At 37.5% G+C, this 24,255-nt stretch overlaps 1 protein-coding gene and 1 long non-coding RNA gene across 2 annotated transcripts in view; one reads left to right on the plus strand and one right to left on the minus strand.

The window, feature by feature from the left end:
- LOC148944277 (uncharacterized) overlaps positions 1-24,255 on the minus strand; it is a 53,378-nt gene that overhangs the window by 13,536 nt on the left and 15,587 nt on the right. Inside the window, exon 2 of the long non-coding RNA XR_016142821.1 lies at positions 16,251-16,358. This is a non-coding gene — a long non-coding RNA (uncharacterized LOC148944277). The remainder of the gene's footprint in view (positions 1-16,250; positions 16,359-24,255) is intronic.
- Positions 22,092-22,772, plus strand: LOC148944278 (uncharacterized). The gene has a single exon (XM_089099892.1). The coding sequence runs from the start codon at positions 22,092-22,094 to the stop codon at positions 22,770-22,772; it is 681 nt and encodes a 226-aa protein (XP_088956018.1).

Below are 24,255 nucleotides of genomic sequence, written 5' to 3' on the forward strand. Positions count from 1 at the left end.
TACAGGGTAGTTATAAGATAAGATATTTGCAAGACATTTTGGAACTCTAGTTCCGACTAGTGTGACTTATACTGCAGTTCTCACTGAATTTTCGTCTGGCGGATTCTCCATCTGGAATTACAATAGAAAAAAATTAGTGATAGTATCAAACTGGTCAAGATATACACTCAAACACATTCCCAATAGTTTCAACGTGTCAAATACTAATATGCCTAAACAAACGATACTACACTGCACCTTATTAAGGTTAATCTCACTGTATATAATTGGTAAGTGGGTTCATAACTTCCAGCTAGACACCAGTAGAATAACACATATATTATTAATAAGAATAATATCTTAAATTTCATTAGTCGTGGTGAAAAATATTGTAGCAAATACATTGCATCATATTATTTCGTTTTAATGCAATTTAGAAGATTATGTAATGGTCCCAACAGTAGATGCAACAGCCCCATTTCTTTCTAATCAAAGGTAACTTTTTCAATATTTGAAGCTTCAAAACAAAATATGGTTTCATACCACTGACCCTCTTCCAAACCAAATAATTGGTTGAACTAGGATTCGAACCTTCGCCTTCTTGGACAAGGAATCCTAAATTTAGAGCACAAATCCACAATAGAAGTTTATTGTATGCAAAACAAATTCTAGTAGAAAGACTTTATAAACTAATTGACAAATAACAAAAATAAAAAAAAATGATTGCGATTTAAACTAGGGTTGGGCGATATTCGATATGAATATAGATATAACGATATATAGAACCAAATATCGATATAGAAACGTAAATATAAATATCTAAAACAATATTTGGAAATTTTCGAGTGTTTTCGGTTTTTTCTGCTATCTACTGGTGAACGTCCAGCGAAAAAAAATTCAACATAGAAACATGTTTCGCAAATGGTCGAGAAGAAGAAAAATAATGTATTCAATCCATTGACCATGCTACTTTACAGCATACTTAGCTGCACAAATTTTGTTTCGGTCCTTCGGTCCTTAACCTGCTTGTTCGGTCCTTAAACCTGCTTCATCGAGCAGGTTTAACGCTTCAAATTTGTTATGTAGTGATATGCAGAAGCTTCTGTGGATATCACGATCATTCAGTTTATTGGTGTTGAACTGTTTGTGTGTTGTGGCGTTGGTTTCTGGTTTTTGAGCTTTCAGTTTAGTTCTTACTTCGGCTATAAGCAATATATGATGTGAATTTACGTCCGCTCCTTGAAATCCCCTCACCTCGAGCAGGCTACTTCTCCAGCGTCTTGATATGAGGAAATGATTGATTTCATTTTTTGTCCGGTCGTCGGGGGACACCCACGAGTACTTGTGAATCGTTTTGTGTTCGAACATATGCCGCCTATCACCAAGTCATTACTTAGGGCATAGTCAATTAGGAGTGCACTGTTTCCATTCATGTCTGCGATGCCATGTGGGTCCAGGACTTAGGGGCAGTACTGACGATCTGCACCGACTTTAGCATTTAGATCGCCAAAAACACAGATTATATAATGCCTGGGAACGTCTTTGGTGACCGATTGTAGCATGTTGTAGAAAGTATCTGTTTCCTCATCATCAGCATCGTTGGTCGGAGCATAGCAGGCGATGATGGTCATTTTGTATGATTAGATACGAAATGAGCTATCAATATACGTTCGCTAACTGGCGTCCAATTCGCCATTGCTTTGAGTGCAAGTGGCGAAATCATAATTCCTACACCAGCGTGGTGGACGGAAGGGTGACCGCTAAATGCCATAGCATACCCATCATCAAGTTTCTCTAATCCATTTCCAGTCCACCTTATTTCAGTGAGAACGAGTATATCGATGAAGTATTGTGTCATCTCTTTAATAACGTGTTCTGGCATGTATATCTAGTTCATCGTTCTCACATTCCAAAAACATATCTTTATGTGTTAATTAGCAGTCAAAATTTAGTTCTAAGGGCCTGTAGATGTCTTTATCTGGGGGGGGGGGGTGATGAATTCGAGGCTGTTATAGGCGTTTTAGTTGCAGGTGTTTTCCCCTGAGGGTTGCCCCTCGGGGTCCCGGGTGTGGGTTGCAAACCCACAGCCCAACCCTTCTCATTTAACGGACTTGGGACCGTCGTGGTCCCCCAACGTCTGTGAGGCAAAGGTCCTTACTATTTTGAGTTGAAACAGTGGAGATGTTCTTTTTCTCTATATATATATATATCCGAATCTAAGGAAAACACATCACCTTTATGACACGTAATAATAACATCAGCAAGAATTTACAAAAAATGTATCCCGGTATAAAGTAATAAGAATTATCGACGTCCAAAAAACAAAACCCATCCGATAGGCGCTCCTTTAAATTTTTTGGAATGTGAAAAGAATATAGTTTATATTATCTTATCAGCAACAAAACAGAGACTTCCTGACAACCAACTTTCGTTAGGCAAATCCGTGCTCTGTCTAATGTCTATCTACTTTTTATCACTTCAGTGTTTCAGTCTTTTTTCGAATACATGCGTTGCATGATTCGGTTTCTACGATTTTAGCTATTTTCGGTCTGATAAATACTGGAAGCTTCTTTGTTACAATTCTTGGTCTCGTGCACAGTGAGATTGGCTTTGGGGTGTGTTTCATAGATACTGTCTGTTTTTTAAACTGTTGTTATTATATAGAATGGACTGGCTACATTTTATTATTTTCAAGTTAAATCTGAATTAATATTTTCCTTAGATTTTACATTCAAATCTTTTCACACCCTTGATGAACCTTATGTTTTACCTCCGTCATATTTTATACTCTTTGTCTTCTCTTTCTTGCTACCATATCACTCACTATATCTCTTTCTCGTGTTAACCCATAACTTCCTGTTTGTGAAAATCCTCTATCCATGTTAATCTTTTTTAATCTCTTAATTAAATTTGTTTCACAACTAAAATCACTAATAAAATCTATTATGTTGTTGCTTGATCAAAGTTACTTTCACAACTAGAAAGTTTTGACGAATTCATTTCGTTCCATACATGCCTGAACCGCATAGCGATAAACCGATAAGGTGACTTTGCATTCCTGACTTGCCTTTAAGCTCCGCCCACGATACCAACTCATTACTTAGGGCATAGTCAATTAGGAGTGCACTGTTTCCATTCATGTCTCCGATGCCATGCGGGCCCACAACTTAAGGGCAGTACTGACAATCTGCACCGACTTTAGCATTTAGATCGCCAAAAACACAGATTATATCGTGCCTGGGAACGTCTTTGGTGACCGATTGTAGCATGTTGTAGAAAGTATCTTTTTCCTCATCATCAGCTTCGTTGGTCGGAGCATAGCAGGCGATGATGGTCATTTTGTATCATTAGATACGAAACGAGCTATCAATATACGTTCGCTAACTGGCTTCCAGTTCGCCATTACTTTGAGTGGAAGTGGCGACATCATAATTCCTACACCAGCGTGATGGACGGAAGGGTGACCGCTAAATGCCATAGCATACCCATTATCAAATTTCTCTAATCCATTTCCAGTCCACCTTATTTCAGTGAGAACGAGTACATCGATGAGGTATTGCCTCATCTCTTTAATAACGTGTTCTGTCTTGGATATCTGGTTCATCGTTCTCACATTCCAAAAACCCATCTTTAGGTGTTGTTTCGCAGGCAAAAATCGGTTCTGGGGGCATGCGGGGGTCGTTATCTGGGGGGGTGGTGATGCATCCGAGGCTGTTATAGGCGTTTCAGTTGCAGGTGCTTTCCCCTGAGGGTTGCCCCTCGGGGTCCCGGGTGTGGGTTACAAACGCACAGCCCAACCCTCCTAATTTAACGGACTTGGGACCGTCATGCTCCACCGACCTCAGTGAGGCAAGGTTCCTTACATGGTTGAGTTAAAACTGGGAAGATGTTCTTTTTCTCTATATATATATCCAAATTTAAGGCAAAAAGATCATCTTCATGAAAAACAAGCATAATATAAAAACTAACCTACAAAAAATTTAAAACTAGCTTAAGGAATAAATAATTTTAACATCCAAAAAACGACAATTTTATAAAAGGCAATGCAGTAAATTTGATGGAGTTGAAAGGATACAGATTAAATAATCTTAGCTGCCACAACCCAGAGCCTACATGAGATCTACCTGTAATGATTAAAAACAATGAGAGTTCCGATTAAGAACTACTTGGTAAAACGCAATTGGTTTAGAATTTTTACTTATAAATTAGTTTAAATTGACCTTGTCTACGATTTGATATAGTGTCGTTCATGGAAATAATTGTAGCTAATGTTTGAAAAGATTTTGGATAGTGCACATAGAGATTGGCGGATTTGTGTATCTCATAGAGCCTGTCGGTTTTTTCAAAATGCGCGATCATATATACTGGCCTGGCTCACTGGTCCTTTATAATAGATCCATTTGAATCAATACATTCGTCAGATTTTAAATTTAAAACTGGTAACCCCTATAATGTAACAATGGTTGGACCTCCGTCATAGTGTATACACTTTGTCTTCTCTTTCTTGATGCCATTTCACGCAATATAGCTCTTTCTCGTGTAACCCCATAACTTCCTGTCTGTGAAAATCCTCCATCCATGTTAATGTTTTTTAATCTCTTAATTAAGTTTGTTTCACTAGTAAAATCCCAAATAGAATCTGTAATTTTGTTGCTTGATCAAAGTTACTTTCACAACTAGAAAGTTTTGACGAATGCATTTCGTTCCATACATTCCTGAACCGCATAGCGATAAGCTGATAAGGTGACTTTGCATTCCTGACTTGGCTTTAAGCTCCGTCCACGAGTACCTGTTGCGCAATATTATAACATCATTTATTTGCTTCGAAATTTTTTTTTGCATTACAAAACATTTGTACATAAGTTATATATGTATATATACATATATATAAACAAACACACACACACACACATATATATATATATATATATATATATATATATATATATATATATATATATATATATATATATATGATTTCGATATCAAAGATTTCGATATTCCTGATCAGTTTTTTTTTTGCTTAGATCAACTCTTGATTTTGCCTTTTGCCAAAGTTCAATAACAAAAAAATGGTAATTAAAGAGTATTTTGCCCATATTTGTCCAAACTTTTTAATAATATAAAAACAAACTTCAATTACATAGACGAATGTCACAAAAACCGAGTTTTGAAATTGCTTAGGCTCAGGATGAAGAAAAAAACCTACTGGCTATTCAAAATCAGCAACATGTCAACATTTTCCCCTCAGAATTTATTCTGCCTTTCAGTGATTAAATACAGAAAAAAGGTTTTTCATCTGAAAGTAAAAAGCAACTCTAAAACTTAAAAACAAAACAGAAACTATTCCGTACATGAGGGAAATACCCCCTCCTCAATACCTCGATATTAACTCTAATTTTTTTTAGTATTTAAAAAATACTTCTTATTTAATTAAGCGACCCTAGTTTTTCAGGAGTTGTCCTTATAGAATTGGGAGAAAAATTCGTACGAAAATTCTCCCCTCATATACAGGATAATTTATGTTCTTTTTAAGTCATAATTTTGCTCCCTACTTTCAACTGAAAAACTTGTTTGTGTATTTCGTTTTTGATTATTATTCAAATAATACCGCAATCTCTACCTCTTCCCTCCATCGGAAATCCCCCCTCACGAAAATTACTCCTTGGAAAGTTTCTTCATTTAGGATTTCGTGTAGGAATTCGAGAAAATTTTTCCAGTGGACCCTCCCCCCCCCCCAAGTCAAATTCCACAGTCCTGTAAAATTTCAGTATGCTTCTCAATAGCAAAAAATGTACGTAAACAAAGTTAAAGCTTCATATCTTAGATCCCTTTCTCTTGGGGTTGTGGGGGTCTCCTCAGAGGCATAGACATTTGACCTTTCAAATATGCTGATTAAAACAGACATCTTAAGTTTTAGATCGGATGACTTTGGGAAAAAAACGGGTGTTGGTGGGGGGGGGAGTAGAAGAGTTATCTGTAAATCTTTTGGTGACTTAAAAAAAGGCAGAAACAATTTCCTCCCGATCTTCTACGACCATTAGTTCAATAAAATCACCCTGGCAAAAAAAAAAAAAAAAAAAATCACTCGGTTTAATATAACAGAACTTGGCTACTCGTTTTAAAGAACGTGTGATTCTGCCGAGTTATTTTATTTCAGGAATTGGAACGGCATATCAGAAACTAATCAAGACAATGCACAGACAGTGCAAGTATAGCCCAGTAGCACCTACTTTCATCACATCTCGACCAATGAAGAGTACTCACCATAAATTCCAAGAAACTCTCATTCCAACTTCGCATACGGAAATTACGAATACCCTTTGATCAAGGAAACGATGATTGTTTGACAAAGAATAATTCTCCTCGATCACAAATCATGTTATGTATCAGGTAATAAATCTCAGTATCCCGTGCTTTATCGAACTATAAACATAACAATCCTGAGAATCCCATTATCTAGCATAAGATGTAAGTGAATACATCATCCTTGACAATAATATGGATGAACCCAATTTAACATGTTTAGCGTGTTGGCGAACCCAATTCAGCAGAATTTTTACATGTCGACGATTCACATGTTAAATCCCCTTCGACAATTTCTCCATTAGACTTGAACTTATTTACTACTAAAATGGATGAATGTGATATAAATTGAATATATTCATGATTATGATGGAGCTTGTACATTCTGCGCTGCTAAACTTTGTGCAGTCGAATTTTCATGAAGGAGTGGATAATGAAATTATCGCCAAACATGCGGGTGACTTTTTTGATGAAAAGTCTATTATGATAGCTAAAACTGACCTATGGTCTCGAGTGTTCGTGGGCGAACATGTACCTCGACGGCAAGGTGATCTAGCTAATTACCGTCACATAAAGGATATAATTGAGACCTTTCAGAAATGCGAGTCTGATGATTTTATTTTGCCTACTTACGTGATTATTTTGCCTACCGAGGTTCCTGTCATTCCAGCCGTCGCATATTCAAGCCTTGCATCAAGGCTTCTAAACATTGACTCCGAACTCAAGCAAATCCGTGAGAAAATTGTGTCTTATGATCTAAAATTCCCTCCTCTTAGTGACCCCAGGCCCCAGCCAATCGCTGATAATCAGGCCATTATTGTCATTTCAAAAGTTCCGTCTCACCTTAATAATCCTGCAAAACGCCGTGAAGTGATTGACCTTATTCCTGGTCATGAATGTATTCATAGCATAAAGCCCTCCGGCGATAAATTGGTGGTGCGGATTGATCAGACTGCTGCTAAGGGCTTTTGTGATTCTGTTCCCTCTATTATGAGCAACTGTGACGTCAAAGTAAATGAAACAAAATATATAGGTATTGTGAAAGGTTTATCAAATGCTTTTGACATGAGCATGCTTATTGGCTGTGGCAATATTAAGGATGCAAAACGAATTGGCAATTCTTTTGCTGCTAAAGTGTTTTTTGAAAATGCAATTGCTCTTGCTAATGCACTGAAGCTTGGCGTGAAAGTTGGTTATGAGATTTTGCGTGTTCATGAGTTCCAGCGTCCACCGAGGTGCTGCTATAATTGCCTATCGCCTAATCATCTGAAGTCGTCTTGTAATAACCCTAAACGTTGCTCCCGCTGTGCAGAAGAGCATGAATCGTCGCGCGATTCCCCGTGCCAGACTACCCCTAAATTTGCTAATTGTCATGGCAATCATGCTTCATTTTCTCTAAAATGCCGAATCCTTCGTAATGCTGTAGCTAAACGTTCTAGTCAGCTAAGAAAATGACTATTAAAACCGAATTTTCTATATGCTCATTCAACATAAACGGGACGAAGGATAAGGATGATTCTTTGAACCAGAAACTATATAATTTTAACATTTTGTTTCTACATGAACATCTTTTGACCTTGGTGAGTTTGAACTCCCTTTGCAGGAGTAAAGAGCACTTAATTTTCGCTAGAAGTGCCCAAAAAACTTTCGGGAGACCTTCAGGCGGGCTGGTCTGCGTATTAAAACATAAAATACTCCCGCTATCCCCTGTGTGTTATCCTGAATGTGATTATTTCATTGTAATCTGTCTTGCTAACCTATTTCCTATTAATGTATACCTCCCTTGTGACCATAGATCATTTTCCTCTCTAACAAAGTATACTAAAGCATGTGTTTCGCTAAAGACCCTTCTTATTAGTGTTGAGAGTAATTGGATTGGATTGGATCCTTTTAGGCGATATGAACTGTTATATAAACTCTACCTCAACACGAACTGATTTATTTTTGGATTCGCTACCTAATGGCTATCGGGTTTTGGATAAAGATGCATCCCATTCATACATATATAATAGCGGTTAATTGTCTCATACTGATCATTGTGTTGTTTCTTCCGATGTTTCTATTAGTGATATTCACATTGATTAGGATAAACGTCATTATGACCATCTGCCCTTTTCAGCCACTGTCACCATCAATACGACTCGGGCTGAACCGAACTTATGTACTAATTACAAAAAGTGGATAACCAACAGAGACTGGAATAAAGTGGACTGGGCTCTATATCTATCTACCCTTGCTCTTCTTCTGTCTACAATTAAAGTTCCATTTAATTTACTCTGTACCAGTGTTATATCCCCACAAGCTCGAGTTCAGCTGAATATATATTACAGCCAGATTGTTTCCTGTCTGAAAAAAGCTGAAGAAGTGGCTGTCCCTCTTTGTCGTTTTAAGCTTAAGACTAGAGACTCAATATGGAAATCTGACCCTGATTTAAAAATTGTGAAAAATCGTGCAAAATTGTGGCTTAGAATTTGGGTAGCGTGCGGCCGCCCTTTTAGGGGTCACCTTTTTGACATTAAACAGAAAACGAAGTTGGAGTTTAAACGTGGAGTTTGAGTTTAAACATGAAGTTGGAGTTTAAATGGTGTAGAATTTCCGAAGACCTCTAGTCAATGGAAACAAGTGATTAATGTTGCGAAACTTGATTCACCTCCTAATGCCGATCGGATCCCTAATGCCTCTTGGATTAATCATTATAATAAGATTTTTAATATTATAAATTATGCGGTTTACTCTCAATTTGTTAACCTCTGTTCTGATGTATTGCCTGCGAAAATTTACCAAGGCCATGTACCTCCCGTTTCTGCTGACCGTGTGATTCGTTGTTTTAAGAATTTAAAATCTAAATCATGCGATATTGATGGTATTAGTGTTTTTAACCTTCATATTGATTCTAAAGAATTGATTTATCATTAGCAATTATTATTTAAAATTTGTCTATGTACGTATTTGGTGCCTGATTCTTTCTTGTGTGGGAGTGTCACTTCGATTCTTAAACGAGGGAAAGATCCGACTAATTGCGCATCATATAGACCTATTACGGTAGCCTGTTTGCTGAGCAAAGTTTTTGAATATGTCCTGCTTCCTGAAATTCTTCCAAATGTTGATTATGTGTCCAATCAATTTGGGTTCAAACCAAATATTGGATGCCAACATGCGCATCGAATCCTTACTTCTTTTTTAATTCAAGCACAAAAAGATGGATCTGAAGTTCATTTATGTGCGTTAGATATTTCACATGCTTTTGATTCGGTTTGTCACAGCCAACTATGGTATTCTCTTACCCAGCTAGGAGTGAATTCATCTGTTAAATGTGTCCTTCGTTTTTGGTATGCAAATTCATATGTTCGACTTCGGTCAGGAGAGATCTTTTTTGGTAATATTCCAATTCGGTCTAGACTTAGGCAGGGAGGGGTTCTGTCACCATACCTTTTTAATGCTTGTTTATACCCTGTGCTTTCTCGTATTTTCCTGTCGTGTTTTACGGGTCTAACTAATTTATCTTATATTGCTTATGCAGATGATTTATTACTTATTAGCCGTTCAAAATTCACCCTAGGTAAGTCTACCCAGTTTGTTTCTAAACCTTTGGAAAAAATTGGCCTCGTGCTTAATGCTGAAAAATGTGAGTATTTAGTTTTCAATGCTAAAAACCCAAGTGGTAATTTGAGTTGTAGTTCTTTTTCAGTTAAGCTGGCTCCTGCGTTGCGTTGGCTCGGGATTAGCATCTGCTCTTCTATTTCAGCTATCCGTGCTAGTGCACTTGCAGATATTAAGAATAAACTTAAAACAGGTTATACTAAAATTGTCCCAAATCGCGGCCGGCATTCTCGTTAGGCATTGGCTAAACTATATTCTACGTATTGTGACCATTCCATTCTTTTTCTATCAGGTTTGTGCCCATTTTTTAATAATAATGATATGCAGGATATTAGAGTTTTGTATTTCCGTTATTGTAAATATCTTTTGTATTTGCCTCGTAGGTATAGACACCGTAAGATTATTCGAATATTTAAAGCAATTTATATATTGACGTCATATAACAAGTTGGACTCCCAAGTTAAAAGATGAGGCCTGCAAGAGATTGGGTCTTTTTCATTCTCTTGTGCGATTGTTTTGATTTGTATTTGTAGTTTTTATAATGATATTGTTTTGCATGTGTTTTGTTTTTGTATGTCTTTACTTTTTATTTTCTTTTGTTACTCCACTTTTTTTATAATTGTTAGTGGGTCAAAAATAAATTATTATTACGAGATTACAGAGACATTAGATATATTACCGTAAATATTACGAGATAAGTTTTGAAATATGGACTTGGAGACCAACCATCGTATCATAGAAACCAAAATAATCCCAATGAATAACCCCTGAGTGACAATGTGCTCTTTCCAAGAATTAAAGACAATAGGTTGAAGAAGTTAATAAAGTTTGATGTTGACCCATTCCAAATTCAAACATCATTTCCCCTATGATTTATCAAGGAGTCCCCATAAAAGCTAATGGGTACAAGCCATGAAGGACAATTTTATGATCTCTAAGTGCGTGAAGTAACAATTTTACACGAGAAATACATTCTCTATGTGATTAAAGACAGCCCAAGAATGAAATAGTCAAACCTTCTGTCATCAACGCATTCCCAGTGCTCAAACCCTTAATAATAAAGCACTCTACGAACTATCCAAAAACATGCAGGTGAGAATGAACTCTAATGGCAAAATTCCACACACCTGTAACCAAAGATATCATTCCCGTTTGATAATTAGAGAAATAACTTCGTCCAAGATGAACGTAACCATACTCGAACTAATCTGTGAGGAAGCTACATATAAGTGTTTTAAAATTTTGTTTGCACAAGACGATACTAGTGAAGGACCATAATTCGCAACAGAACGAGCGAGTACGTAAGGGACACGTATAGTGGTAAAATAGGTGTGAACTCATATCACGTTTCATTAATTTTGACTTTCTAACAATTTTGATAATCTATAGTTAATGTTACATAATAAGCAATCCAAGTGAAAGTGTTTTGGTTACCAGTGAAAATGGTAAACATAATATTGTGTGTTATAAATCATTCCTGTATGTATCGCTAGATGTTCAGGTAGTTATGTGTAGTATTGTAATGTTATTCGTTGAATTTAGCGTAAGATAGGAAACATAGTTATTCCGTAGCTAGCTTAAGATAAAAAATTATAAAAGATGAATCTTTAAAAAAAAAAAAAATTTTTAGGAATAGTAGAATGAGCCCAACCTTACCAAACTCTGTTAGAAATATAGGAATTATCAGTGTTAGATGTAGAAAGAACAAGAATTTCGCCCATTATTTACATATAGTATAAGTTATTGGGAACTATAGAGACGTTTTCAGGGGGATTTTTTCTGGTGAGGGGGGGGGTTACGTTGGAGGATTGTTCCATGGAGGAAGAGAATTTACAGGAAGGGAGCGCTGAATTTTCCAGAATTATTTAAAAAAAAACAATCGGAAATTAAATTTAAAAAATTAAGTTTTTTCAACTGAAAGTAAGGAGCAACATTAAAACGAACAGAAACAATTACGTATATAAGGAGGGTTGCCTCTGCTCAATAGTTCGCTCTAACGCTAAAGTCTTTTTTTAAACTTTGTGAACAGCAGTCATTCTTAAATAACTGGAACAAAATTCAAGCTTGTATGTTATTATAAGGTTATTATTAGTTTAAAAAAAGTAGAATTAATATGCAAATTTCATTTTAATTATTCATGTTTGTTTGAACCAATGCAGGTTTGAACCAAGTTCAAAACCTGCATTAATTCAAAAACATTCAGAAATTAGATAAAAAAACAAGTTTTTTTTTAACTGAAAGTAAGGAGCGACATTAAAACTTAAAACGAAAAGGAATTTTCCGTACATGAAAGTGGCTGTCCCTTCCTCAACGCCTCGCTCTTCCCGCTAAAGTTTGACTCTTTCTCACAACTCTACTTTTCAAAACAATAAAAAACTTCGACTTATAAAAAAAGGACTAGAACTCTCAATTTGTGATGTAATGAGCACCCTCCAAAGTTTCTGCGACCGTGAAGTGGAAGTGGGGATGAGAAGGGGGAAATTCCCCTCCTATACGGAACTAATTCTGCTTATTTTGGGGTTTAATGTTATTGTTTATTTTCATAATAGCAGCGTAGACCAGAAATATTCCCAGAGTTCAAGAGGGATTAAATTTCATATTCGCATTTTTGACGCGTTTTGGAAATTTCTTACACCCCCCTAACATTTCTGGACATGGCTCCTGGAGCTATTCTTAAATTTCTGCCTCCAATCTCTCTTCGTGTCTCCCTTAGGACGAATTCTGTATTTATCTCATGGTTAAACAAGAGTTAGGATGTTTAACCATTGAAGTGTATCCTTCGACGCACCTCCCTCCCTCCCTAGCTATAATTTAATCAGAGAACCCCATTGTAGAAGTTTAAGTGTCTTTTTAAGTTTTGTAATTTATCTATTGCTTAAAGATAGCATTTGTTATTGGGAAACATACGGTCATTTTTCGCGGGGGAGTTTTCTACAGGGGGCGGGGGGGGGGTTGTTCTGGGAAATTTTCAAAGGGGAAATTTTTATTGGGGAAGATAGGAGTTTGAAACCCTAGGGATGACATGACCTCCACAGCCCCTGGGGCAACGGCAGTAAATTATGCAAGATTTCCATTGTTTACAACTATGTTTTAATGTCGGAAAGGGGGCATCTATAATCCTTTTTTTTCGTAAAGATTAAGGATACTTTAGCGAAACTTTCAGGGAATACTGAGGCTGTCAAAAAGACGCATCTGGAATATCTAAGATAGGGCCAAGGGTATAAACTAACGGCTTAAGGGCCACTGATAAAACTTTGAAGGAATGTTGGTAGATTCTAAAGTTTGACTTGGGTGGACCAAGGAAAGCCTATCAAGGACAATAAATGTTTGAAGAAAAATGAGGCTGTATTGATTCTTAGTACGAAATGCTGTTTTTAAATGTTAATCTGCTTAAAATTTCAGGCTATGAAGACACCTCAATGAAACTTTCAGAGCCAAGAGAACCTTAATCTGAAACAAATCTGATTGCATTGACTCTTGACATCTCATCTTTTACTTATTTATTCATTCATTTGAATCAACAAATCAAAACGAGATGAGCTTAGGAGATGAGCTAAAAAATACATTTAGTTAAACAAACAAGCAGTTAAAACAGAATATAACGTAATGAATTCTTATAATAAAACGGTCAACCAACTTTCGTCTATATTCAAGGTTAAGATAGGATGGGGGTCGGCCCTTCAGAAGATCAAAACTTATGCAGATAGTTAGCCCATTTGTTTCAGCAATACCCTCTTCCACGACCATGCAAAGGTCTATACAATAGTAAAACTATAATTAAAGCCTTTTGCAAAATTCTGTCCAAAATAAGTAAGCCAAAATCTTAAATCTTCAGCAGCAAAAAATGAAAAAACCTTACAAAATATTCTTTTTATTAACCAATAAAATGAAGAGGTTTGTTTTTTTATTCAAAGTAAAGTAAAGAGTTACACAAAACTTGCAGTCATTGTGGTGAAACAGGTCACACAAGCTCCCCTCTCACCCCTTGTCAAAATCCTACTCGGTGCTTAAATTACAACTCAACAAATCATACATACTACCTCAATGCGTGCCCAGGAAACAGAAAGAACTCGGAAGAGGAAACACGCTCCCAAAATGTGTAGTTTTCTGTCTTGGAATATAAATGGGAAAACGCATGAGAAGACAGTTTTACTAAATAATTTGAGTAAAACTTTTGAAGTCGTTTGCATACAGAAGCACCTGCTATAGGTGGATAATGCAAACCTGCTCTAGTTTTCAAATTCCCTCTAGTGTTTCATTCAGCCAGCTGAACGTAAGAAGTACAGAGGTCGGTCATCTGGAGGTTTAGCCATCCTTTTTGGAAATACTCTTAAAGCTGATCTTCTAAACTCAAATGATCACTGCGGGAACAGTTTTTTATGGAAAATCCGATGCAATTATGGAGTCACATTAAACTTTAAAATATGAGCCGGGTGCCGGGCCAGTTTATGGGAGAGCACCAGTTGAAAAAACAGTACGAATCTATCAATCACACATCAAAGCAAATCTCACTGTCCACGAGACCAAAAATTATAACAAATAAGCTTCCAATTCGAAAAAAGAAACGGAATCATGCAACGCATGTATTTGAAAAAAGACTGCACCAATGAATTTAGCAAAAGTATTTCGAAAGCGGCAATATCACTGAGCTGCCTAACTACAGGGATAGCTCAGGAATTCTCTGTTTTGATGCTGATAAGCTTATAAAAAAAATATTCTTTTCAACTTAAACAAAATTTACAGGATTACAGTTTGGAAAATTTTCGTTTTTTGGATGTCAAAATTATTTATTCCTTAAGCTAGTTTTAAATTTTTTGTAAGTTAGTTTTTATATTATGCTTGTTTTTCTTGAAGATTATCTTTTTGCCTTAAATTTGGATATATATATATATATATATATATATATATATATATATATATATATATATATATATATATATATATATATATATATATATATATATATATATATATATATATATATATATATATATATATATATATATATATATATATATATATGAGAGAGAGAGAGAGAGAGAGAGAGAGAGAGAGAGAGAGAGAGAGAGAGAGAGAGAGAGAGAAAAAGAACATCTTCCCAGTTTTAACTCAACCTTGTAAGGAACCTGGCCTCAATGAGGTCGGGGGAACATGACGGTCCCAAGTCCGTTAAATGAGAAGGGTTGGGCTGTGGGTTTGCAACCCACACCCGGGACCCCGAGGGGCAACCCTCAGGGGAAGACACCTGCAACTGAAAAACCTACAACAGCCTCGGATGCATCACCCTCCCCCCCCCCCAGATAACGACCCCCGCATGCCCCCGGAACCGATTTTTGACTGCGAAACAACACCTAAAGATGGGTTTTGGAATGTGAGAACGATGAACCAGATGTCCAAGACAGAACAAGTTATTAAAGAGATGAGATAATAACTCATCGATATACTCGTTCTCACTGAAATAAGGTGGACTGGAAATGGATTAGAGAAATTTGATGATGGGTATGCTATGGCATTTAGCGGTCACCCTTCCGTCCATCACGCTGGTGTAGGAATTTTTATGTCGCCACCTGCACTCAAAGCAATGGCGAATTGGACACCAGTTAGCGAACGTATATTGATAGCTCGTTTCGTATCTGATCATACAAAATGAACATCATCGCCCGCTGTGCCCTGACCAACGAAACTGATGCTGAGGAAAAAGATACTTTCAACAGCATGCTACAATGGGTCACCAAAGACGTTCCCAGGAACGATATACTCTGTGTTTTTGGTAATCGAAATGCTAAATTCGGTGCATATCGTCAGTACTGCCCTTAAGTACTGGGCCCACCGGGCATCGGATACACGAATAGAGACGGTACACTCCTAATTGAATATGCCCTAAGTAAGGACTTGGTGATAGGCGGCAGTATATTCGAACATAAGACGATTCACAAGTACTCGTGGGTGTCCCCCGACGGCCGGACAAAAAACAAAATCGACCATTTCCTCATATCAAGACGCTGGAGAAGTAGCTTGCTCGACGTGAGGGGATTTCAAGGAGCTGACGTGAATTCAGATCACATCTTGCTGATAGCCGAAGTAAGACTTAAACTGAAAGCTCAGAAACCAAGAACCAACGCCACAACAAACAAACAGCTCAACACTGATAAGCTGAATGATCGTGATATCCGCAGAAGCTTCTGCATATCACTACATAACAAATTGGAAGCGTTAAACCTGCTCGATGAAGCAGGTTTAAGGACCGAACACCGAACAAGCAGGTTAAGGACCGAAACAAAATTTGGTTCCTAGGCTGAATAAAATACTGATATGAGCTTAGAAAGAAAATGATAACAAACACCAATAAGAGCCTGAATTAGTACCGGTAATTTATCAGCTAAGATATTTTCAAGATCTTTTGGAACTGTAGCTCTGACTAGTGTGACTTGTGCTCCAGTTCTCACTGAATTCTCGTCTGTCGGATTCTCCATCTGCAATTAAAATATAAAACAATTAGTGATAGTATCAAACTGGTCAAGATATACACTCAAACACATTCCCAATAGTTCAACGTGTCAAACACTAATATGCCTAAACAAACGATACCACTCTGCAGCTTATTAAGGTTAATCTCACCGTATATAATTGGTAAGTGTTCATAACTTCCAGCTAGACACCAGTAGAATAACACATATATTATTAATAAGAATAATATATTAAATTTCATTAGTCGTGGTGAAAAATATTGTAGCAAACACATTGCATCATATTTTTTCGTTTTAATGCAATTTAGAATTATGTAATGGTCCCTTCTAATTTGACATCAAATGATCAGATAATAGTAGAAATAAGTCAAAACTAGTGTTGAATAATAGAAAACGTAATTTTAATAGTAATTTGCATCCTCGACGTACAATTTTTATTTTTTTCTATTAAAATTCAGAACAAGTGCTTTCAGATAATGTAAGATAGATGCATGGATAAAGCAATGAAAAAAATATGTACGCATAGAACAATGATATGTCTATCCTCTAATATAAGTTTTATTGCTAAAAATCCCACCTCCTAATGAAAAATGTGAGTAAAGTCAGTCGAAACACACACACGGGCTGACCTACGTTATGATCTTTAGAGCAGATAGACCTGAGAACATTGGGACTCCTTCTTCTGAAGTACAATTATCAATCATGGAAAAGGTGAATTCAGTCGATGAGGAATCTATAGACTATACTACTGAGAGGTCTTACAAAGTTCTAAAGTTGTAGTGGCAACGACCTCTGAAGAATTACAGATCATGTATTAACCAGCAAAGAAGGAAAAGAAAGCAAAGGCTCCAAAACCATCTAAGTCTGAAAAACCTACAGTTGATAAAAAATCAAAGGCACCATCAAACCACCTAAAATAAACAGAAAAGATCAACAACTACATTGCTGACCTAAAAGAATTCGGGGGATATAGCCGTCAGGCCATTCTCAAATACATAATGTCTGATTTCCAGGTTGGCAATTATTCAAAAGTTTTGAATATGAACATTAAGAAAGCTCTGAAGAATTGCATTTCAGATGGAATTGTTGTATATTCAACATGTACTGGCGTTACTGGTTCTTTCAAGCTTGCAAAGGCTGTCGAGTACGAAAAATCCATGTTTGTAAAGCTAAGAAAGACTCAGTCAATGAAACAGCCAAACCTCAGCCATTGAAACTGGAACAGAAGGCCAAAAAGTGTTAAAATACTTTGTATGGTATAAAGTAAACTTTATAGGTTTCAAAGAACACCACTGTTGCCAAAAAAGATGCCTCAGCACCGACTGTTACACACACGACGGGTTTGGCGCGAAAAAAGTAGCACGCTCCGCCCGCGGCCGTTAAAAAGCCAGTAGAAAAGAGAGCATCAAAAAATAATTTCCATAATAGCTTATCCTATACTACCAAACAGCCCTTTTTAGTTAAATCCAATAGACTTCTCGCCTCTAGAAACGGTTTGGTCTTTCAGTTACAATGATATTAATTTTAAATTCTACTTTATAAGTTGCCTTGTCTACGCGCCGTCATCAAAGGCGCTTGCAGCAATAACTTTATAGACGGTTTACTTTTGAACTATAGCGTTATTATCGTCTAAAAAACACCGTCTTCAGGACTAATTGTGACGTCTGGCTCGTAAGGGTTCAAGCTTATTTTTAAAGGTGTAACTGTCTTTGGAGTACAAAGCCCGGGTAAGATAAGAATGTGTTTAGCATAGCATTAACCTCTACTGTTCTATTATCTACTATAGACCAGTAACACAACTTGTGTCTAAAGTATATTTAAAATAGCAAATATCGATTAATACACAACCGCTCCTCTTGCAACGAAATTATGTCTAACTTTGATGACTAGGCTACCCTATAGCTTCCTAGTTTAGATTAGGAAAATGAGCTCCCTCTCCTACAATAAATGCCTATGCTTTGTAAGTAGATGAATGGGCAAGCAAACTTTATTTCTTGTTACAAAAGGACAAGCCTCGAAAGTTTATTTAGATTCTGTTGGGCAAGAGTGAAGCATATTTATTCAGAGAGTTGGGTTTAGCATCAAATTCAACTCTTCTGTTATATTCTCTCCTATAAAAATAGCCCCCAAAGTGTGTCTACAATTTATTTATAGTAGAAAAGCGATAGTACGAAAAAAGAGCTCCTCTTGTATCTCCACAGTGTATAAATTTTATGATTCTTTTCCACTCTTTCCAAATCGTGGATATTAGGTCAAGGTTACCCAACGCAACCCCTACAGGACTCAGCTGGTTCCGTCGTAGTCTCTTCAATAACACGTTACTTAATTTTAAAGCAATACTCTACTCGACGGTTTATGTAGATTATGTTGGGTCAAAGAGAAGTATATTTATTCAGAGAGTTGGGTTGAGCAGCACATTCAAATCGTGGGGGCTATTCTCTACGAGAAAAAAGTCACCAATTGTGTGTAGTCAATTTAGTTATATTAGAACCTAGATAGTAAGAAACGAGAGCTCCTCTTGTATCGCAACTGTGTATAAATTTTATTATTATTTTCCACTCTTTCCAAATCGTGTATAGTATGTCATGTAGACCCATCATCACCCCTACAGGACTACGATGTTGCCTACTCGGTCTCTTCCAGCACACTTTCCATCTTGTCACAAATGGACAATTCTCGAAAGTTTATTTAGATTCTGTTGGGTAAGAGAGAAGCATATTTATTCAGAGAGAAGACTATTTTGTAATAGAGAAAAAGCCCCCAAAGTGTTTCTGCCTTTGATGACTAGGCTACCCGAGAGCTCCTTCTTGTACATAAAATGTTTCTACCTTTGATGATTAGGCTACCCTATAGCCTCCTAGTTTAGATTAGGAAAATGAGCTCCCTCTCCTACAATAAATGCCTAAGCTTTGTAAGTAGATGAATCGGCAAGCAAACTTTATTTCTTGTTACAAAAGGACAAGCCTCGAAGGTTTATTTAGATTCTGTTGGGTAAGAGAAAAAGTTTATTTAGATTCTGTTGGGTAAGAGATTCTGTAAGTAGATGAATGGGCAAGCAAACTTTATTTCTTGTTACAAAAGGACAAGCCTCGAAAGTTTATTTAGATTCTGTTGGGTAATGGGTTGAGCAGCACCTTCAAATCGTGGGGGCTATTTTCTAAGAGAGAAAAGGCCCCAAAAGTGTTTCTACCTGTGATGACTAGGCTACCCTATGGCTTCCTAACCAAGAGCTCCTCTTGTATAAAAAATGTTTCTACCGTTGATGACTAGTTTCCCCGATTGCCAAATAGTGGGGCTTATAACAAGGGTCTCCATCACGTCAAATACCTACCTCAGTCGTTGAAGAAAATTACTCGTAATTCACACTTTCCGTCTGGGTGAACCTGGAAACGAATCGAAGGGGTCGTCCAAGTATGGTGGGCCCGAGAGACATTTTATTTAGATTCTGTTGGGTAAGAGATTCTGTAAGTAGATGAATGGGCAAGCAAACTTTATTTCTTGTTACAAAAGGACAAGCCTCGAAAGTTTATTTAGATTCTGTTGGGTAATGGGTTGAGCAGCACCTTCAAATCTTCGGGGCTATTTTGTAAGAGAGAAAAAGCCCCCAAAGTGTTTCTACCTTTGATGACTAGGCTACCCTATAGCTTCCTAACCGAGAGCTCCCTCTTGTACATAAAATGTTTCTACCTTTGATGACTAGGCTACCCTATAGCTACCTAGTTTAGATTAGGAAAATGAGCTCCATCACCTACAATAAATGCCTAAGATTTGTAAGTAGATGAATAGGCAAGCAAACTTTATTTCTTGTTACAAAAGGAAAAGCCTCGGAAGTTTATTTAGATTCTGTTGGGTAAGAGAGAAAGTTTATTTAGATTCTGTTGGGTAAGAGATTCTGTAAGTAGATGAATGGGCAAGCAAACTTTATTTCTTGTTACAAAAGGACAAGCCTCGAAAGTTTATTTAGATTCTGTTGGGTAATGGGTTGAGCAGCACCTTCAAATCATGGGGACTATTTTGTAAGAGAGAAAAAGCCCCCAAAGTGTTTCTACCTTTGATGGCTAGGCTACCCGAGAGCTCCCTCCCGTACAGAAAATGTTTCCACCTTTTATGAATAGGTTAAAATATTTCCTACTATTTTAGATTATTAATTTGGGATCAATCTCAAACACTACATGACTAATATTTTGTAGTATATGATTCTTCAAGAAAACTTTATTTCTTGTTAAAAAAGGACAAACCTCGAAGGTTTATTTAGATTATGTTCGATAAGAGAGAAAGTTTATTTAGATTCTGTTTGGTAAGAGATTCTGTAAGTAGATGAATGGGCAAGCAAACTTTATTTCTTGTTACAAAAGGACAAGCCTCGGAAGTTTATTTAGATTTTGTTGGGTAAGAGAGAAAGTTTATTTAGATTCTGTCGGGTAAGAGATTCTGTAAGTAGATGAATGGGCAAGTAAACTTTATTTCTTGTTACAAAAGGACAAGCCTCGAAAGTTTATTTAGAATCTGTTGGGTAATGGTTTGAGCAGCACGTTCAAATCATGGGGACTATTTTGTAAGAGAGAAAAAGCCCCCAAAGTGTTTCTACCTTTGATGACTGGGCTAACCGAGAGCTCCCTCTTGTATATAAAATGTTTCTACCTTTGATGACTAGTTTAACCTAGTTCCTCATAGTTTAGATTATAAAAAGTATATCGATCTACAAAAATTAAATAATAAGCTGTGTAAAAAAATATATTGGAAATCAAAATTTATTTATTTTTAAAAAAAGACAAACCTCGAAGGTTTATTTAGAGTATGTTGGGTAAGAGAGCAGATGAGGGGCTCTGTTGGGTATGAGAACAGATGTTCTACCTTCGATGACTAGGCTACCCTATGTAATATTCTTACCTTTCTGTTTTAGGTGACCTGGGTTTCTATTTCAAATAAATAAACATCGAGACTTTCTACATGGTGTCAGATTCTCTAAAAAAACAGGGAAGCCAACGTCCCCTACCCTGCAATTGATTGGACAAGTGATAACCTTAAAGAGGCATGGACAAGATTTAAGAATCATGCAAAGCTGATGTTCCAAGGACCCCTTAGCGGAAAGACAGAAAAAGTGCAATGCGCCTTCCTGCTGATCTTGCTTGGAGATAAAGGGCGAGACATTTTTAGTGCCTTTACAATTACAGCTGATGAACAGGACAAAATTCTACTGTACATGGACAAGTTCAGTGAAAATTTCCTCCCTCAGTGCAATACAGTGTTTCAAAGGTACCTCTTTCATAAACGTGATCAACGAGATGGTGAACCAGTGGATCAATACATAACTGATCTGAATCTTTTGGCTCGTGAATGTGCATATTCCACAACAGCCATGAGAGATGAAATGGTAAGAGATAGACTTGTATGTGGCATCTCTTCAGCAAAAGTCAAAGAGAAAATCCTCCAAGCAGGTTCCAATCTAACTCTGTCACAAGCAATTACAATAGTGCGAACACATATACAAACCCAGGTGCAGCTCAGGACAATGTCTCAGCCTGATACTTGTGGCAGCCAAGCTTATCAAGAAACATGCATAAAGCATGAAGGGGATTTTTTTAGGAGGGCAAAGAAATCAAACCATACCCCATCTGTAAGACAATGCTATTTCTGTGGAGGGGATTACTCAACTTCCCACAAAAGGAGAAATATACAGTAACTGTGACAAACCAAACCATTTTGCAAAGGTATGGAAAAGCAGCAAAAAGGTGGTGAATGGTGAACGTAATAAATCAACGACATCAAACAAACGAGCATCAACCAGACAGCAATGATGAGCTCTTCATTGACACCCTAAACATGAACAAAGGGGATGATCAACCATATGTGAAACTCATAATCAACGAACACATCAGTATCACTTTCAAAATTGACACAGGTGCACAGGCCAACATCATACCTGAAACATTTTTTAATACCCTTAAACCAAGGCCCAAAATCAATAAGACACTACAAGTTTTTACTAATTTTGGAGGACAGAAGATCCCAACGCTTGGCGTTTGCAGCCTTAACTGCTCATATACCAACGGATGCACTGAGACAAGGCCCTTCTTCATAGTGAAAGACGCCCCCGTCCCAATCCTAGGCTTCGAAACCAGCAAGAAACTAAAGTTAATTAAGCTGATACTTACTGTGACAAAACCAAACCCATTCATCGAGGAATTCAAAGACGTATTTCAAGGTATAGGACAGCTCGAAGGTGAGTGTCACATAACACTCAAAGAAGGAACCGAACCTAAGGCTGTACCAGCCAGACGCATCCCAATATCTCTCCAAAACAGGTTCAAGAAGGAACTAGACAGGATGGAGGCACTTGGGGTCATCAAAAAGGTTACTTACCCCACAGATTGGGTAAATGCTGCAGTTGTGGTTGAAAAGCCTGACAAAAGCCTCTAGGTCTACATTGACCCACAGGACCGGAAAAAGGCCATCAAAAGAACCCACCACCCAATGCCCACATTTGACAAAGTACTACTAAAACACTCTGGTGCTCAATTTTTCACCAAGCTGGACACCCGTCATGGATATTGGTCTCTCATCCTTGACAACGAATCATCTCATCTAACAACATTTAACACTCCATACGACCGGTACATGTTCAAACGCATGCTGTTTGGGTTGATTTCAGCGCAGGATGAATTTCAACGCCGCATGGAAGAGGCATTTGAAGGCATTAAAGGTTTTCCCGTGATAGTTGATGACATCATTATATCTGGGGAAACCATAGAGGAGCACGACACAAATGTTCGCAGTGCACTAATCAGAGCACGCGAAAGGACTGTGAAATTCAACCTAAAAAAATGTGTGTTCGGGTGCGACAGCATACCATACTTTGGACACAAAATATCAAAAGGTGGTATCCACCCAGACCCACGAAAGGTCCGTGCACTGAAAGACATGAGACCCCCATCTACCAAGGATGAACTGCAGACCATACTGGGAATGATGACCTACCTAGCAAGGTACATTCCCAATCTATCATCACTAGATCAGCCCTTACGTAACCTGGCAAAACAGCGAAAGCTCAAGTGGGAGCCACAACACGATATAGCATTGAACAACATCAAAGAATCCATTTGCAGCTCATTGACATTTTTCGATCCAGAAGCAGGGAACATCGAACTACAAGTTGACGCTTCGAAATTTGGCCTAGGAGCCACCCTTATTCAAAATGGGAAGTCAATCTCCTTTGCATCACGCTCTTTGAACACCACCAAGCAAAACTACTCGCAGATAGAAAAGGAACTATACGCTATTCTCTTTGGCTGCATACACTACCACCAGTACCTCTATGGCCAGAAGTTCATAATCATATCGGATCACAAGCCTCTCCAAGTGATCCTCAAACGCCCAATATCAAAGTCGTCACTGAGACTCCAGCGGATGCTACTGAGAATCCAACCATACGACTTCACTATAACATTCTACGCAGGCAAAGAGATTCCAGTTGCCGATGCCCTTTCACGCATGCATCTCCCTGAAGAGGATGGATAGATGCGAAAAGAGATCGAATCATATGTGCATTCTGTTATGTCAATCCAACCAATCAGCAATGACAGACTTAAAAAGCTCAATTAAGAGACAACAGCTGACACTCAATTGGTTGAGCTGGCTAAGACAATCAAAAGTGGTTGGTCAGCATCCAGAAGAAACCTCCCAGCAACTCTCACCCCATTCTGGAATGTCCGGCATGACCTAACGGTCATAGACCAAATTATACTAAAAAGAGATTGCCTGGTCATACCCAAAAACTCCCGCAAAGATATCCTCAACTGCATACACGCATCACATCTGGGTATTGAACAAACTAAACAGCATGCTTGCTAAGTCATTTTTTGGCCAAGGATGACAAAAGATATTGAAGAACATATCAAACCCT

This window comes from Artemia sp. Qi Xiang Cuo, chromosome 14, assembly GCF_049724085.1.
Source record: "Artemia sp. Qi Xiang Cuo chromosome 14, ASM4972408v1, whole genome shotgun sequence".
In the NCBI taxonomy this organism is placed as follows: Eukaryota; Metazoa; Arthropoda; class Branchiopoda; order Anostraca; family Artemiidae; genus Artemia; species Artemia sp. Qi Xiang Cuo.